The sequence below is a fragment of the Melopsittacus undulatus genome, chromosome 11 (assembly GCF_012275295.1).
Source record: "Melopsittacus undulatus isolate bMelUnd1 chromosome 11, bMelUnd1.mat.Z, whole genome shotgun sequence".
Taxonomy (NCBI): domain Eukaryota; kingdom Metazoa; phylum Chordata; class Aves; order Psittaciformes; family Psittaculidae; genus Melopsittacus; species Melopsittacus undulatus.
This window is the reverse complement of record NC_047537.1, coordinates 22,357,959-22,375,717: the sequence shown is the minus strand read 5'-3', so window position 1 is coordinate 22,375,717 and position 17,759 is coordinate 22,357,959. Positions and strand designations below refer to the sequence as shown.

The following is a 17,759-nucleotide window of genomic DNA, read 5'->3' as shown; positions in this document are numbered from 1 at the left end:
ACTGATCAGTGCTCAGCACTGGGGGGCACTCAGACCCTTTCATTCTTGCAGACAGAGAACAGGTGAGAATGAAAGGATTTAACTCACTCTCAGCATCAGCAGTGTAAGGGCTGCTTCCATGGAGGACACTGCATTCCCAAAGCCGCATCTCCCTCTACCGGTGACTTTCTGTGCGCTTACCACACATAGCAAGTCCGAAATGACTTTGGTGACTGCGTGAACAGGAAGCACATGGCAACAGAAGATAAGTTTAAAAGTCAAACCCTAATGCTGGAAGTTTAAGTTTTACTTTAGATAGGCAAAGTTCTGTCTTCAGCCTGTTATTCTGGTCAAGGGGTGAGGGAAAGGGAGAGCTGGGTGAAGGAAACAGAGCAAGGGATGTGCAAATGGCTGAGGCACTGATGGGGGGGCAAAGTTGCCTTCTTAGTTTTATTCTCATTTACATGGTCGGTTCAGGTCCTGAACTTCAGGTCATCACTTCGAGGTGTTTCCTACTTCATCATAGTATGAAGATCCCCCTCTTCTATTTCCCTGTCTGCCCATCAGAACTCATTCATGAGTGATTATCACACGTTCAAAACTTCACTAAGATAATGCACAGATGGCAGCAAACCACTTAGAGAAGCTTTTGAGCTCCAATACTAGTGCCTGGGCTGGGACTTAACCACCTTAACATGAGATCAAGACAGCAGGAGGTGTAAAGAAACATTTAACCAAGACACAGGAACCTTCTCACTTCAAAAGCCATCACATGCCAGAGCTACGGAGAAGTTCCCAGGTCACAGGCACATGTTGGCTCATGGAGACCCAGCTCTCTGGCAGGGTCCATTGTGCTGTAAGCTAAGACTTGAACTCAAGCCTTCAGAGCTAACATAAAGCGAACCCATTGAAGCTCCTTAGCTTTTATCACTTTGTTCATAGTAATTCTTCTAAGGCTAAAGGAAAACACAATATGGGGAAAAAAAGAAGAGGCTGATTGCATTTAAGAATTTAAATCATTTTATTGCTTTACCTGCCATTAGGACAATCTATAACAAAAGGAATATAATATAATATATTAGCACATACAGTAAATCAGACTTATATAGTCAGGTAACAATACAAAAATGGTCCTCTGGTTGACTATAGCTTTCTAGGGCAATAGACTTCATCAATTCGCTGAAGGTGGACTAGCAAAGAATTACTTCTAAAGCCCTGAATGTTAGCTAAGGCAAAACTATGCCAACTGTGGTTTCAAACATAATTCAATTGCACACGAAGGTAAAGCTATAACTGTGGTTAATATTTAACTCAGACTTAGCTGATTTATCTTAAAATCTTGTAGGTAAAACTACAAAAGGGAGTAACCAGCAAGCTAAAAAGATGCAGTAGTGAAACCTGGTTAGAAAGCCTTATATAAAAAAAATGTGCCTTTTGTTGTGGAGCTCTAACTGGTTTACATTGCTTTTGGTGCTTTGAAGTAACACAAAGAACACATTTGAACACAAAACCTGGAGAGAGTCAAAACTTAAGGGAAGTTGAACCAAAAAGAAAAGGAACCAAAAAGGTCGGTTTTGCTTATTCCTTAAGGGCTGTGGCTGAAATCCTCTACTCAAGGTCTCCTAAATAGAGAACTCAAATCACAAGTGTTTAAATCCTATTATTGGGATTTCAGGTTCAGAAACAGCCTGAAACCCTCTGTAAAGGCTTAATGCCCTCAGTATTGTTTTACATCAGTTCCTAGGCTCTTGATTACCTACATGCCTTGGAGAGTCTGGAATTGGAATCCATCCGACCTCAGAAAGGAACTCAAATGAGGGCTCCATCGTTAGAAGTAGTTGCACAACGAATGCAGAGCCGCTTGCTGTCACTCCCAAATACAAACCTATGCTACTTTATATAAATTACAGTTTAAAGGAAACCTTAAAAATTGCCTACTGTTATTGAACCGTGGAATTCCATAAAAACCTTGGGGAAGTATTGGCGTGCACAGAGTAATGGAACACAAAGCTGGTAAATACTGAAATACATTTAAGACTCCGCAACAGATTGAACTTGGAAAGAAAGAAAAGAGTGTGAGATCTGCATCATGTTCGATTCTGTCAGCAAGGAAACAGAATGCACCTTCTGTGTTTAAACTATTATCAGGAACCATTTAAAAAGGATGCATTGACTGCTTTAAAAACTTAATAACTGAGTGTTGCAGGAAAGGTTAAACATTCATTTCTGCCTTATGTTCTCTAGCAATAACAATGGCATCTATAGAGACCACCAACCTCACCACCTGCAACTAGTGCCGGCCATAAAGACTCACATTTCTTTTCCCTGGTAACAAAGGGTTAACCTGAACTGATGATGTTTAATAAAGTCAACTGAGGAATACACAAAGCAAGCAAAAGTCACCGGGGCAATAAAACGTTTGCTTCCAATGCCTACACCAACCTAAGTACTAGAACATTACTCACAGCTGGACAGCTGCACCATTCTTACACCAACCTATGTACTACGGACCAAAGTGAGACGTTTAATGTCACATTTGGCTCTTGCCACTTGGAACAGGAAGAGTCGTAAATGGCTGAAGAAAGGAAATCAGTTGCGGCAAGTCAGCAAATGAAGAAACAACTGCAGCAGCTCACCAGAACTAGTAACCTTGGAAGCTTTGCTTTACACTTGACAGGAACGTAACTAAGCAATCTTAACCCAGCAGACACAGGAACAATTATACTGTTAAATTCCAACTGTGGCTTTCTTAGCAGCTGATGCCTCACAACTGAACCCAGGATTACAGTACCCAGAGAGTTAAAAAAAGAAGGAACCCCCAAGCCCCAAGAAGCTCAATTACAAGGGCAGTTCTCATTTGAAAACAAATACAGCAGATGATGAACACAGCCTTAAAATCTGTCCAACAGTTTGAGAAACTCCTTTAAAAGTACTTTTCCTCCCCCTCTGCTGTCACCTCCTTACTCTATGGCAATGAGCACAGTGCCAGGAGGGCTCTCCCTCACTGAAGCAAGGCTGCATTAGCCCGAGTTGGACACTGTTGCACAGAGAGAAGCCGTAAGAGCAAACATCTTCATAAAACTTGTGTTCTATTCATTTAATGGGACAGAGAGCACAGAACCAATATGCTCCAAATTAAAAATAATGCCATGATAAGCCATTTTTTTGTGTTTTTTCTCTTTTTTAAACAGACAGGAAGCTGCAAATGCCAGTGGCCACGTGGCTCTGCACAAGGGTAATAAAGCAGTCTGCATTCGTGAAGCATGGTTTGGGTAGGGAGGAAGGTTTCAGACAGACAGTGATACAAAACTGTTGTACTGCTGGATGTTGCGCTTGAGAATATCCGAGCAGGGCCCCAGGACACGCTCAAACCGGGGTCGATCGAGCTTTACACACTTCAAGGGGCCACGAGCAACCACGGTGGCAGCACGGGGACGGTTCATCAGCAGAGCTATTTCACCTACAGCAACGGGAGAGCATGAACAGAGTTAAAACCAAGGTACCAAGGTGCCAAAGAGCCAAAGAAATTACACTGTTGCATTTCAAGCTGCTGCAGAATACCCTGTTATAAACTGTTACATTATACCCCAAACTCCTCCATGAGCACACACATCCAGTCCTTATCTGCGATCCAAAAATAGATCCATATGCACTAGACAAGTGATTAGTTCCATGTTCCATGGAAGTTCCATAGAAGTTCCAAGTTCCATAGAAGATTATCTCAAAGTCTTCACAAGTGACTGTAACAGAATCATAGCTTTTTTCTTTGCCAACATAGATAAGCTTTTCCAAGCCAAAGCAACTTACAGACCATATAACGTTTAGCTGAGCAAGAACACATTCAATGGAAGGAGAAAACCCCCTGATCTGCACTTGCAAGACTGTATCCAGAGCACCACAGTTTCAGGGTCCCCAGTACAAGGTGCTGCCAAAGCAGAGCAAGTCCAGCAGTGCCAACCAGATGGTTGAGGACTGCAGCACATGGGCTCCAAAGAGATGCTGGAAGAGCTGTGTTAGTCTGGCTTGAAGAAAAGGCAGCTGAGGAGGGAATCTTATTGCTGTCTTGTAACAAGAGATTATAAAGACAAAACTAGACTGCCTTCTGCATAGTGAAAGGTAAAGTGAAAGCAACAGCTTGCAGAACAGGAAATTCTTGTCAGGCATAAAGAAAAACTGCACAACCAGGCTGGTCAAACAGTGAGAGGCTGTGGGATCTCCACCCCTGGAGACGCAAGAGACTCAAGTGGACGCAGCCCTGAGCAGTGTGATGCAATTTCTAGGGAGGCCCCTTCTAAATGAAAGCACTCTAAAACAATCACTTCTGTGATCCTCACACACACCTGAAAGCCAAGTGACTGACACTCACCTGACGCTGAGTGAAACCACAAGAGGCAGTCAAAACAGTGATTAAGCAAATCCATCCCATCACTATCATGCCCAGCCATCACCCACACAGCACAGGTAGAGCAGTGACAGTTGTGTGAGCACTATGTAACTCACCGAAATAGTCTGAAGGTGCCAGTCTGCCCACTTCAACAAACTCCTCATTCTCTGACCGACGCTGTAGCACTGCAGCCGTGCCCTTCAATAAATCACAGCAATGAAACAACTGGAATTCCCAGCATCCCTTCAAAAAAACACTGAATTCCACATGGAATCAGCTGCTTTGCAGAAATAACTGTTAGAATGGCTCAGCCTAGGAACCACGTCAGTCCTTGCCCAATTTACCAGACTGCTCTTTAAGAACAGCTGGTCCTCCCTCCGCTTGAAACATAAATGTCTTGGGTAGTTACATATCCATAGCACTGACTTCTCCCTGGTTTTCCTCATGACAGCGAGAATATTACAGTGTGACAGGCAAAAACCCACCACAACAAAACAGACAGAAGACAATGATACCACTAGTGAGACATTACTAGCTATCTAGAACAGGTCTCTACTCTTCTGTAAAGGATACACTGATTTCAGCCAGAAACTTGTTTTTTCCTACAAGCACTATTTGTAAAAATAGTGAAATTAAATATATGCTTCTGCATGTGCAGCAAGATTATACTCCTTTAGGAATTCCCTAAAAGTGTATTTTCCTCCACATGTCTATTTAGGGGCAGAATAAGCCACATTAACAATAAAAGAAGTAAAGGTTGAGCTTTTAATTGGAGCTCACTTACCTCCAGGATAATGAAGAACTCATCTCCCGGCTCTCCCTGCACCACAATCTTTTGCCCATCCTCAAACTGTACCGGCTCCAGTGCATCAGCTACAGTGAGGCGCTCCCACTTGTCCAGAGATTCTATAGAGTTAATAGGTCATTAATAGAATGAAACACAAACATGCTTTTTGCTCTCTTTACACAGAGGCCAACTGACTTCTGGCTACATTTGTGTATCAGATAAAGACCTGAATTAAGAGTTGATTTGGAATGATGCAGAAAAGCAGGCCAGGGGTTGCAGTCAGTCTTAATGGATGACTGCAATAGCCTGTCGTCATAATGATGCTGGGTAACAGCTTTATTGCAGTGTGGCAATTTATTCCACTCCAGAACAAAAATCTACTCACTTACCCAATATAGATACTTTACTAAGGAATTCTTCATACATCTTTCTCTTTCTCAAAGTGCTTCCCTAAAAGAGAAACAAAACCCAGTTTTCTTTCTACTTCACATTTTACAGGAGGCTTCAAATAAATCTCCAGACAAACTAAGCAGACACACCACATCCTGTCTCAGACCCCAAACCCACAAGATTGTGTTTTAATTATTTCAGAGCGGAGCAACCTTCATAAAGTACTTAGGGTTTATTGCAGCCTTAATGTTCATTACTGAAATACTTTCTAACCAGAACTCACAATACCTGCTTAAGTTAGTTACAACTGCTGTTCACACACTCTACTTAACACATAGCAAGCTAAGAACAGAGCAGAATCAAAACATCTGGCAAGTCAACCAGTAGGTATTACATTTTTAGTCCAGTTTAATGCTGTATTGGTATTGTTTGCTCACTAACGCAAGGCTCCCCTTGCCCCATGCCTGATAAACGTATGCTGAGTGATTTGCTTTACATTTACAAAAGACATAGCAGGACTTTGAGTAACTAACTCCAGCAAAGGACAGGCACAGACAGAAGGTCAGAATGACCAATATAAGTTGAGTGAACAGTAAAACCAGGTTATACACACATCAGCTAGAGAAATACTTGCCATCAGGATCCTTCTGTAGCTATCTCTGTCAATGCCCCACAACTTCACATTTGTCTTTGCTTTGACAGTTGCAGCTCGAGGAGTTCCATATATAAGGGCCAGTTCTCCAAAGCTTCCACCCTCACCGACGCTGGTTGCCCACTCACTGTTCACATAAACCTGAAAGGCAGAGCACAGTGGTAAGGCAAGACCCACAGTGCTGTGAGCTGGTCAGAGACAACACAAAGTTCCTGCTGCCCTGTACATCCTTTACAGCAAAGGAAATCCTCAACTCTGTGCAGTCAGAGTTCACCATTTTAGGGCTTCATCAACTCTTCACAGCCAACCCCAATGTCAGCCACAATTTCTGCTTTCCTTGACAAATGGATTCTCTCATTTATCACATGCACTGAGACCCTTTGATAGGAAATAAGATCTGAACAAAGTCTCTGTCAGAGAAAGCCATGGATTAGTTTGAATGAAAAATCAAAAGCCTGATCATTCCTAAAGCCTGTCCCACACCTCAACTGGACTCCATCCTGCACTCGTAAACATCAGTATTGCATTGATGCCCAAAGTGTCCATTCTGAAACTCAGCACAACTCACAGCCTGTGCAGCCAGACTGAGACATCAAGGAGCAAAGGGGCTTCAAAGCAAAATATGCTTCTACAGTAAGAAATGATGATGAGAAAAGCTGCTAAAGGAAGGGCCTGTACAGATATCATCCTATTCTGCTAGGAATGAATGCATCGTTAATAAGATACCAAAAATGCTTACATCCATTTCTCCTTGATCAACAACGTAGAAGTTATCACCTTCATCACCTACAGAAGAAGAAATTGAATACACATTAAACCAAGTAAAGTTAAGCAAACATTCACATTCCACAGAGCTGGCATCTTTGTCTACTTTGATGCTTAGAATCTAATAAGGTTGACAGAGATGAATCTTTGCACAGTGTGCAGGGTGAAATTTCATTGTGCTGATCTTGCACTCTGCTCAGTCCTGTCAGAGGACATCTACTGGTATGTGGGAAATCAGCAGCATTGCCAGGATCACTGGAAAGGTGGATCAGATCCATAAACTGACATGAGGTGTGCAACAGAGACATCAAAGGACAATCTTTCCAATACATAGCGCAAACCACACCTTCCTACAATTGCTCCACTCCTCACTGCAGTACGAGCTGTACTTCAGGTAACAGAACAAAGGGTCACTGCAGCCAGACAATGGCTTCATTTTCAAAGCAAACCCCAAAACTTGTAAGAGCATTAGGCCAGAGCCCTCTCACCACCTCTAACACACTCATCAGTGCAAACACTGTCACTTGCCTTGCTGTATGACAGTCTCTCCTGCAATGTAGGTGACGGGGAACATGGCATCAAAGATGTCACTGAAGAGAAGGAGACCAAAATTAGACAAACAACAAACTCCTGGACAACTGCCATGCACATTTCATCTGTCTGCACCTCCAACCCACCAGTACTCCTCCTGTAACCCCTGTATGGTTACACAGACAGTTGTAAAGAGGCCGTGCAGCTCTGTACATGATGACACTTTAAGACTACAACGATGTTTTCCTACCTTCTCTCATTATCATCAAGATGGGCAAACAGCACATTCTTCTCAATAGCTTTTGCTAAAGCAGCCATAGTCTTATAATCTTTTGGAATAACCTAGGACAGAATCAGAAAATTAACTCATTTTTCCAAGCACAATTTCTGCATTCCCCAGGGTAAATGAACTATTTAAGTTGCCACCAAACACTGACTGTTTCTTTCAAGCACTGCATATTTAAACCCAAATACAGTCAATGCTTACAGACACTTTGGGAGGAGGTAAATAAAACCTTGTATTATTTTATGCACCTGTAAAAGCATCATCCCTTGTTTGTAAGTTCTTCTGCAAGAGCACAAGTTATCTGTTCAGCTTGGTTTCCTACAAATAGCAGCAGGTCTGCTCTGCCATTAGGCTCAATGTAATCTTGTCACAGCTGTGGAATAACTGGAAGCACTTTGTTTTTATATATTATACAAATATATGGACATCTAAATATATGTAACTTCAAAGGGAACAGGTCTGAGTTAGCATAATTGGTTTACTTGCAGGAGAGTTTATTCTAACCTCCAATTAAACAGCTAGACACAGGTCTGCTCTTTACAGTTACCATAAGATTCAACAGGCTGCAATTTAATACATTGGGTAGAAGGTGGTCTTTGATAAACTCTTGGTCTGTAGATGCTATTATTGGCAGTGTTTAAAAGTCAGAGCACCTTTCTAACATAAGATGCAGCATCCTCTTCTGTATAGACTTCTGCACTGATGGCCCCACGCCGCCTTCGACCCTTAACCACAGGGTTCATAGGAGGAGGAGGGGAGATTTCATCCTCCCTTGAGTCCGAGCGAGAACCAGACTTCTGTTGATTCAACAACTGCTTTGTTTCCTCCTAAACAGGAAGGAAGACATGTTGGTGTCACATCATCCAGTACAGAAAAAGGTCATTATATATCACATTCCAAGTCAGCCTGCCAATGCAAGGGAGCTTCCTGCGTACTGTTAGTCCCACATTAAGGAAACAGGAGACTACAGTAACCAAGATCAAAGGCCTTTCAAAACAGATGGCAGATATGCCTTTCATTCATGGCATTCATATTACAATGGTATTTATTTTAATAAGTCCCACAAATAGTTGAATAAATTAAGAAGGATAAATAAGTTGATTCTACTTTCCACTGCTGTGTTCAACTGGCAATGAAGACATTCTGCACATGCTGAAAGACCTTTTCCCACTGTAAACCTATCAGCTCCCCCTCAGCTGTGAGGTGTTGAGCCGTGTCTGATGGGAAAGACAGAAGAGGAATTCCTCAGAAACCCATGTTACATGAGAAGCTTTTGAAACAAGGTCAAGTCATGAACCAACTGGATACTCAATAACCACAAGTTATTTTGGGAGGAAGAAATATGAACACTGCTTACAGAAGAGCTGGAGGAAGGATGCTGGAGGCCAAAGAGCAGAGTTCTTTCCATAAACCCCAGATTTGCCAGCTTTGCACATCTCTTTATTTCCCTCAGTTACCCGTAGTGCTGTGTTGCAGTGATGCTGTACAAGACTAGTGTACTTACAGTAAAATGAAGTCTAACTAGACACACAGACATCTAATTCTTTTGTGTACCAGAAGATTCACTTTAATCAACTACAATCAGATTAAAAACAACATAAAAGCCAACCTTGGAGCCAGCACATTTGCATCACAGCAGCACAAATGACTTTCCCAGCATTAAGGAAACAGGATTTTTGGGCCATGCCTTAAAAGAACAAGGAGTCATCTGTTCTCTGGGAGCTCTCTGGAAAGCTGGGTTTGTCCCAGTGTCCTTGATGAAGCTGTCCCTGCCACATTGCTGCCTGGCTGCCACGCTCCACTCCGGAGGTGCACAGAGGCTATGTATAACAACAGTGCTTTGGGGAAAGGGACATCAGATAACCATTACAGCAAGTGTACACTTTACACCTCTCAGATAGCCAAAGAGCGAGCACTGATCCATCGAGTTACATTTCACTTCCTGCTTTTGGCCCATTGAGAAAATAGTGCTACATTTCAAACTCATGGGAGCAAAATGTATTTAAAACCTTGTGTCTCCCTCCTGGTTTTAAAGAAGCAAGTCTGAGATGAAGCTAGAAACAGCTGGAGCAGTCCTAAGTGTTCAGTTTAAACTGCCTCTACAAAGTGAGCAATGCCACCAAGCACAGGAACACACTGTTCATCCACACAGATACTTAACCCATTAAAAAACCTTGACACTTTAAAGGAGCGAACACCAGCTGCTGTATTCTTTCCAGTATCACATAAAACGTAAAGTATTGAGATCCTGTGGCTTTCAGAGATAGCAGCACTTCAGCAGCACTTAGCAAGGAGCTGTGTATCAAAAGAGCTCAACAAGAGATTCATCAGTGGGTAACAGCCCACTCAAAGAACCTGCACTAACAGAAAGGACACAACTGGTAACTTCTGCGTGAGCTGAGATTTAACATTACTATATTAAATAGAAGTATGTAATTGGCAGAGAAACTAGTTACAGATGAGTAAGATAATGTATTATCTTAAAATACACCAGCTATTCTAAGTAGACTACGTACACACTCATCAAGAGGAAGATTATCCCTAACGAGTCAAATCTCCCTATATTCGCATTGCACGTTGCAAGGCAACACTACGCCATGGAGTAAATGACATACTAAAGTCTCATTGTTTTCACAGCAGTGGCTTTTAATGTATTTATCTTTTTAAAATAAACCTTTATGATTTATAATACTAAACCACCACCAGATCAGAGGAAAAAATAGCACCAGGAGCTGAAGAAAGAGCAGCAGTTGTTATGCTCGGTCACCCTCAAATTTAGCCAGTGGTTATAAGTGAGAAAACGTATTTGTTCTGGTTTAGAAGTGAAAAAGCTGTGTTTAAATTAAATGGACAAAGTCATTCATTTTGCTCTGTGCTGACCAGTATAACCATGACCAGGATGGTAAAAAGGTTTAGTACTAAAGTTAGCCTTTTTATTACACCCAAGTCTTGATCCTGGTCTTTCAGCTGATGAAGCAGTTCCAATTTTTCAGTGTCAGTGACCACTAACTGTAAATCCTATTCTTCCTGACAAGTAAGAAACAACCATTAAGTCAATTTCAATTATTACAAGTAAGGGATATCCAAGTATTGAGACTTCACACACTCACATTTCAGTCCATCAGCTACTGAAGATGTTCCCAGCTCCAGAACAGTGTTTTACACTGTATGCTCTGGCATTCCCTGACTGTCATCACACCAGAAATTGTCTCAGTTTCTTCTGAGTAATAAGAATTTAATCTTTATCAGCTCCCCCTGTATCTTAAAAACCCCAACACTCACAATCTAAAAAGCAATGCTAAAAGCTCTGCCATAATTCACATTGCACAGTGCATCCTTCCTGATTCCCATGTTTGGCAAATGAAACACTGAGGAGAACAGGGAAACACTCAGCCATATTATCTGTGGAGACAAAGTGGATAGTGGGGAGCAGGTACAGTGCCTAGATGACAGCCACACTTCATCATTCCAGCTTTCTATAAAGCCTAATATGCACCTAACTGCATTGCACACAATATTTCAAACACGCACTTACTCCAGTGGACAGCCATGTCCAATATCCAAGATTCATCTGGCAGGCTCTAATAATGATCTCTACATTAAATTGCCATAGCTCAAGCTACATTACACAGCCAAGCACAGCACTGGATGGCTATTAGCTTCTAGAATGCACTGGTGTTGCACAGCAAAAAGAACAGAAGCCTTGGTACATCACAAGCAGACAAAATAAAAGCATTCATATAACCAATGTGCAGTAATCAGATTCACGTAGCAGCTTTCATAACTCAGCAGAAGACATCTAAATTCCTGTAGCAGCTACAATGGGCTCAGAGACAGTTCATTTCCATGTTTCTGAACATGAATTCAAAAGCGTGTTTAAACGTCTTCGACGTATTTTAGTAACATGACAATGAATCAGCTCTGTGTGTGTGCGCTGTGGAAGAGATGACTTGTCAGGATAACTAGAGAGAAAATAGCAACCTCGCCTCAGTTTCCTTCCACATTCAATCCTAAATACCAGATCTCAACCTCAACTGTTATCCAAACAGATTTAGAAAGTAGACTGAAAAGTTGCTCTGCTTTATTAAAGATGCAGCAGACATTACTTGTGGAAGGTGAAGCAGAATCTGTTTCAGTCATTTCTGCTCTGCCTTAGGGCTGGTTAATAACAGCACTTCACATTTATGCTTTCCAGACACATGTCAGGAATTTGCTAATGTAACACAGGATATCCACTGTTCCGGTACTTGATAGCTACTGAGGTGCTGTGTTACCTGGTTAAACCAAGACCAAGGCAAGAAAGATGCTGTGGTTTCACTTGTAGCTGTTGCTGCACCAGTGGGCACACATAACCCATGCCAACACAGCTCAGAATAAAAGACCCTGACCAAAACCAGAAGAGGAATTCAAAGGGAAACACATTATCTAACCAGTTTTATTTTCGGCTTCCCTGTGGGCTGCCCGAGTACAGAGACAGCCTATCTGCACCAGAATAAAACCATCAAGAGTTATTCAGCTCCAGAATACACGTGATTTCAGCTCAGGGCTAGACTTGCCCTGCTAAAAACAAATTCAGCTTCCCTTAATTAATAATAATTATTATTATTATTAATAATCCTGCACATTGACCATAAGTCCACTAGAAAAAAGCATCCAAACACTCCCATTTTATATCCCAAGGTATGGCCTGGTTTACAGTTTATTCCAAGTCCAGTATACTTGGTGAAGTTTTGTATACCTACACTTGTGGTGATGTTTTAAAGCAACTAATCTATCAGAAACTCAGAATCCCAGGTAGGGAAGGAGGCACACTAACACATAACCTGCTAACACAGGAAGCAGGGACAGTGGAGTCTTAAGACCCTGATCACTACCTAGTTTGCTGCTGGTTTCTCTCTGAAACTACACAAAAAGGAGTCAGACATATTACAGAGCTGTTGGTCACTTAATAAACAAAATGTTCCTCAAATACATCGTAAGCTATAGGTTAATTTGCACCATTTGGTCCTTTTCTCATATCTATCTTGAACATTTCCATTAAAAGGCAATTTCCACTGTACATATTTACACTTGCTAGTGTCTATTTCTTCTTTATATCAGCAATTAGAAACTAGCTAGAATTAAAAAGAGTAAGATACAAGTACTGAAAGCAGCACCTGCAAATGACTGCTGTACTGAATAGAGTTGTCACACCTCACATTGGCCTTTCAATCCTCCCATTTTCAGAGCAGCTGCTTTTCCTGTCTGCTTAGGTATCAATGTATAAAACGAACAGTCCAAAAGAATGTGAAATCAGAGTTTCACACACAAGCACCAGGATGAGAAAATGCTCTCCATTCCCAGCATCCCACAAGCAAAACACCAAGGAGACCTTGAGGACAAGCACAAGAGGGACAACAAAACCTAATGCCAACACCAAACTCCCAAGAGAATTTCTCCTGGAGATCTGGAATGCAAATACTCCTGTTTGACTACAGCTTGGGCTGGGTATTGACCTGCTATTCTGCGCTTACCTGAATTACTGTAAAACACTGTCTCAATATAAGAAATCAAATGCCTATTTCAAGTGTCTAAACAAGGTCAAACACCACAGTTGTCATCTAACTACAGCCCCAATCATGCATGCTACCTATTAGCTTCTGCAATTAAGCATTAGATTGGGATTACATCTGCATCCAAGCTGGGTAAGTCTCTTTGTCAGCTTATGCTTTGTTATGACAGAAGTGCTTTTACACTGTGATCAGATGGCATAAACTGGAAAATAGGATTTGTCTTCTAAAAGCATCAGTCCTTATTTCAAACAGCTGATACGAACACTGCTCAAACCTGAAGCTCAGCCTCTAAATCCCAGAGATGATGTAAAATTAGGTTGTTCCCCTCTCCTTCCCCGCCTCACTCTGTATTTTTACCTTCTCCAACCGTTCAAAGTATTCCCTGAGGAATCCCATGGGTCTTTCAGGTCTCACTGTGCATAACTGTACAATGCAATCCTTCAGGAGTTGCTGGATGTTGTGTTTTTGGACATAAAGTTCACATTCCCGAAGACTGCGCTCCTCCTCACTGCTGCTGCTAGAAGCTGCCATTGCTGGAGAGAAGAGAAAGAGAAGGTCAAATAAATAGAGGAAATAAAGATGCTGCCACCCAATAGTCAGGCACATCATGCTGCATTATCTTACTGATATCACACCATAAAACTAGCTTTATCTGCAAGAACAGCAACTAAGCTAAACAATGGAAGTAAAAGCCATGAACTTATTTAGTACCTGGAAAGGGATAAAAAATCTGGATGCTCTCCAGCCACAGGCTCTAAAGGAAAAGAACTTGATTGAGCTGGAAAAGCTTCTACAGCTTGAGCCCTGTGAGTGCTCAAAGTCAGGGAAGCTTCCACCTGAACTTTATGCTATTAATCCCAGTATTCCGTAGGGTCGGAGGCTCCCTTCACAGTGCTGTATGGTCTGTACACGGTCACAGGGATGATGGCCAAGAGAGAGGTGGGTGGGGGCTGGGAATCTGAGAGGCCAGTATGAAAAGTATTAGGAAGTGGTTGAAGCCAAATGCCAAGGCAGAGTCCACTAATGGAAGTTATGGAATTAGGAGACTTAAAAAGTACTCTCCAGTTCAAACTGGTTCAGACTCCATAAGTATCTCCATGGATACACTGCAATCCCCAAACTATTTCTCTAACTGTACATAATTAAGGGCACATCTTTAAACACATCTGTTACAGTGCCAGGGCTCTTGAGCAGGTTTTTCCTCCCTCTTTCAGGTTTGTATTGGGTTTGCATGGCAAAGGTTTGGGAGCTGGGGGGCCTCAGAGGTGGCTTCTGCAGGGGACTATCAGAAGCTTACACTATGTCCAGTGAAGCCAACATCAGCCAGTCTGAAGATGGACCTGCTGATGGCCAAGGTCAAGCCCATCAGTGACAGCAGCAGCACCTCTGGGATAATGTATTTAAGGGATTAAAAAACTGGGCAGGAGCAAGTGCAGCCAGAGATAGGAGTGAGAATATTTGAGAGGGAAGGAACAGCTCTGCAGCCCTAAAGGTTGGTGAAGAAGGAGGAAGGAAGTGCTCCAGGCACCGGAGCAGAGATTCCCCTACAGCCCATGATAACACAGGCTATGCCATGGACCACTGATGTCCATAGTGGAGCAGATAACCACCTGCAGCCCGTGAAGGAACCCACGATGGAGCAGAAGGGTGCCTGAAGGAGGTTGTGACTCCAAGGGAAGCCTATGCTGGAGCAGGCTCCTGGCAGGACCTGTGGCTCCACAGTGGAGCAGGTTTGCTGCAGGACTTGTGACCCCACAGGGGAGCCACGATGGAGCTTCTGTTCCTGAAGGGAAGGGGGCCCACCCTGGAGCACCTCATGAAGAACTGCAGCACATGGGAAGGTTTCATGTTGGGCTTATGCTGGACTCATGCATGGAGCACACCATGTGTCTCATGGGAGGGACCCCAGGCTGGAACAGGGGAAGAGTGTAAGGAGTCATCCCATGAGGAGTCAATGTGTGTTACGGACCATAACCCCCATTTGCCACACTGCTGGGGGGGGGATGAGGCAGAGAATTCAGGAGTGAAGCTAAACCTGGAAGAAGGAAGAGGTGAGGGGAAGGTGTTTCTAACGTTTGGTTTTATTCCTCACTATCCTGCTCTGATTTGATTGGTAATAATTAAAGTCAGGTCTGTTTTGGCTCTGACAGCAATCAGTGAGCGCTCTCTCTCTGTCCTTATCTCAACCCATGAGCCTTTTGATGTATTTTCTCTCGCCTGTCCAGTTGAAGAGGTGAGTGATTGAGCAGCTTTGGTGGCATCCAACCAGGGTCAACCCACCACAAGGGTACAGAACCATTTTAAAACACATTTATACACACACACACATATCTAAATAGACATTTAATATCACTTTCTGCATAAAGCAGTTAACAGTGAGACAGCTACGGAAATAAGAAAGGCTTTCTCTGGCATTTTAATAATGAAATAGAAAGCAATTTACCTGGTACAGGGACAGTGGCAACAGCTTATGAATCTGCAGTGGGGTGTGTTGATCCCAGGAACAGCTTTTGAAAGGGGAAACATGGATTCAGTCAAACTAATTCTGAGCAATGGCAAGTCACTGAAGAGCCAGGCGGGCACTTATATTATGGGTTTATCCTACCGAGGCAGCAGATTGAGAAACAGCAGCCACACAGGCAATAGAACACCATTCCCTTTGAATTACGCTACTGGAGACTGCAGGAGGACTGGAGTTAATATGAAACACTTCAAACAGGTTTCATTCTTGTCACAGTTAATCCCTGCATAAGCACGCGTGTATAAACTACATGTTATGTGCTGTGTAAACACCAAGGAGGGACTTCACGTGGCCTGAAAAAGCACCTTTAGGTTCTCCAGTTCCTTCCCTTTTGTTTTGACAGCTCGCACAGTGAAGGTCACTCCTCATTAACAGCCCCAGAGGAACTCCGTGGCTCCGTGACAGCTTACAAATGACAACCTATGGAGGAAGCGTTGCTGACAGGCAGCGCTGCTCATGGGAACAGCGAGGCTGGTGCAGAAAATCACACAAGCAGAAAGCGGTCTGGGTAGGAAAGGATGCTTAAGATCATCCAGTCCCAACCCTTGACACGGGCAGGGGCACCTTCCACTAGCACAGCTTGCTCCAAACCGTGTCCAACCCGACCTTGAGCACTGCCAGGGATGGGGCATCCCGAATATCAACGGGAATTAACCCAAACGGAAAGCACTAAGGGAATAACGAGAACTGCAGCGTTTCCACGCGTTCAAAACGTGAACCGTTCCAGCTCCTTTAACCCACGGCGGCACCCGGCCCTGCCCGAGCCGCCTGGGGGCTGTCCCAAGGCCAGCCCGCCCCTCACCGCACCGGGGCTGGATGTACCGGACATACACACACAGACCCCATCCCCTCACCCCATCAGCTCCCGGAAGCACCGGGGCTGGGTGTACCGGACACACACACCCACAAACCCCATCCCCTCACAGCACCGGGCACCTCCGCTGCGTCCGAACGCCTCCGAGCGCAGCGCCGGGGTTCCCCTGCAGCGCGGCCTCCCCTTCCCCGCCTGCGCCCAGCAGAGGGGCCGCTGCCGGTTCCGGGCCGGGCCCCGGCCGCTCCCCTCAGCCCCCGCCCGCAAGGCCGCAGGCCGCCCGCTCCCCGCCCTCCGTCCCACCGCCGCCCGCTGTAGTGCAGCCCCCCCGGGCCGGACCCCTCCGCTCACCTCCACCGGCGGCTCCGCCGGGCCCTCACCGGCCCCCGCCCGTCCCGGCCCGGCCGCGGCCTCACCGACGGTAACAGCGGCGGCGGCGGCTCCCACCGGAAACCGACCGGTGCGGCCAATCACCGCCCGGCCTGACGTCAATGCGCCTCGCTCTCGCCCAGACCCGTCGCCGCGGTAACCTTAAAGAGGCAAGGCAGGGCGCCGCGGCTCCAACGGGAAGGGAAGCTCGGGGGGAGCCGTTGCCGCTTTAAGACGCGCGGAGTCGGTGGCGAGAGGACCGGGGCGCTGAGGGGAGCGGAGCCCGGTCCGCTCGGTCCCCACCGGTCCGCTCGGTCCCCACCGTCCGCCCGGTCCCCGCCGGTCCGCTCGGTCCCCACCGGCCTCTCGGTCCCCACCGGCCTCCCGCTTGTTCAGGCCTCGGCCGCAGCCATGGGCAGCGCTGGGCTTACCCAAACGGGGGCGCCGGGCTGAGGGGGGTCAGTGAACGTCGGCCGGTGACGAGCAGGCCGCGGGGGGGATGAGCTGTGGTCCGGGTCAGGCAGGACCCCACCGTAACCGGTTACAATCCCCCCACGTTCTGTGCTTGAAGGCACCCAAGATCCCGGCTGCGGTGCAAGGAGAGGCAGATCCCATCCCAGGGCTTGGGAAAGCAGGGAATGAACCTGGAATCACACACTGGCTGATCGCCCTGTGACTGAGAACGCAACTCGGTGTTAGAGCTGGTGTGAGAGTGTTCCAACCAGTGCTTGT

At 44.9% G+C, this 17,759-nt stretch overlaps 1 protein-coding gene across 1 annotated transcript; it reads right to left on the bottom strand.

The window, feature by feature from the left end:
- Positions 1 to 976: 976 nt before the first annotated feature.
- PRKAR1A (protein kinase cAMP-dependent type I regulatory subunit alpha) lies at positions 977 to 17,145 on the bottom strand. The gene is made up of 12 exons (XM_034067427.1): positions 17,010 to 17,145; positions 15,770 to 15,833; positions 13,684 to 13,859; positions 8,428 to 8,601; positions 7,739 to 7,830; positions 7,486 to 7,547; positions 6,932 to 6,978; positions 6,175 to 6,333; positions 5,540 to 5,600; positions 5,148 to 5,269; positions 4,480 to 4,561; positions 977 to 3,439 (listed from the first exon to the last, which is right to left on the bottom strand). The coding sequence occupies exons 3-12, from the start codon at positions 13,855 to 13,857 to the stop codon at positions 3,267 to 3,269; spliced, it is 1,146 nt and encodes a 381-aa protein (XP_033923318.1). The 5' UTR covers positions 13,858 to 13,859; positions 15,770 to 15,833; positions 17,010 to 17,145; the 3' UTR covers positions 977 to 3,266.
- Between the last annotated feature and the right edge of the window lie 614 nt (positions 17,146 to 17,759).

What these genes read in the sequence shown, in the direction of transcription:
- PRKAR1A (XM_034067427.1), bottom strand. Translation starts at nt 13,857, where the DNA reads ATGGCAGCTTCTAGCAGCAGCAGTGAGGAGGAGCGCAGTCTTCGGGAA. An exon ending in ACTTTGAACGGTTGGAGAAG is followed by an intron (nt 8,602 to 13,683) that starts GTAAAAATACAG and finishes CTTCCTGTTTAG; the next exon opens with GAGGAAACAAAGCAGTTGTT. An exon ending in GCTACAGAAGGATCCTGATG is followed by an intron (nt 5,601 to 6,174) that starts GCAAGTATTTCT and finishes TTTCTCTTTTAG; the next exon opens with GGAAGCACTTTGAGAAAGAG.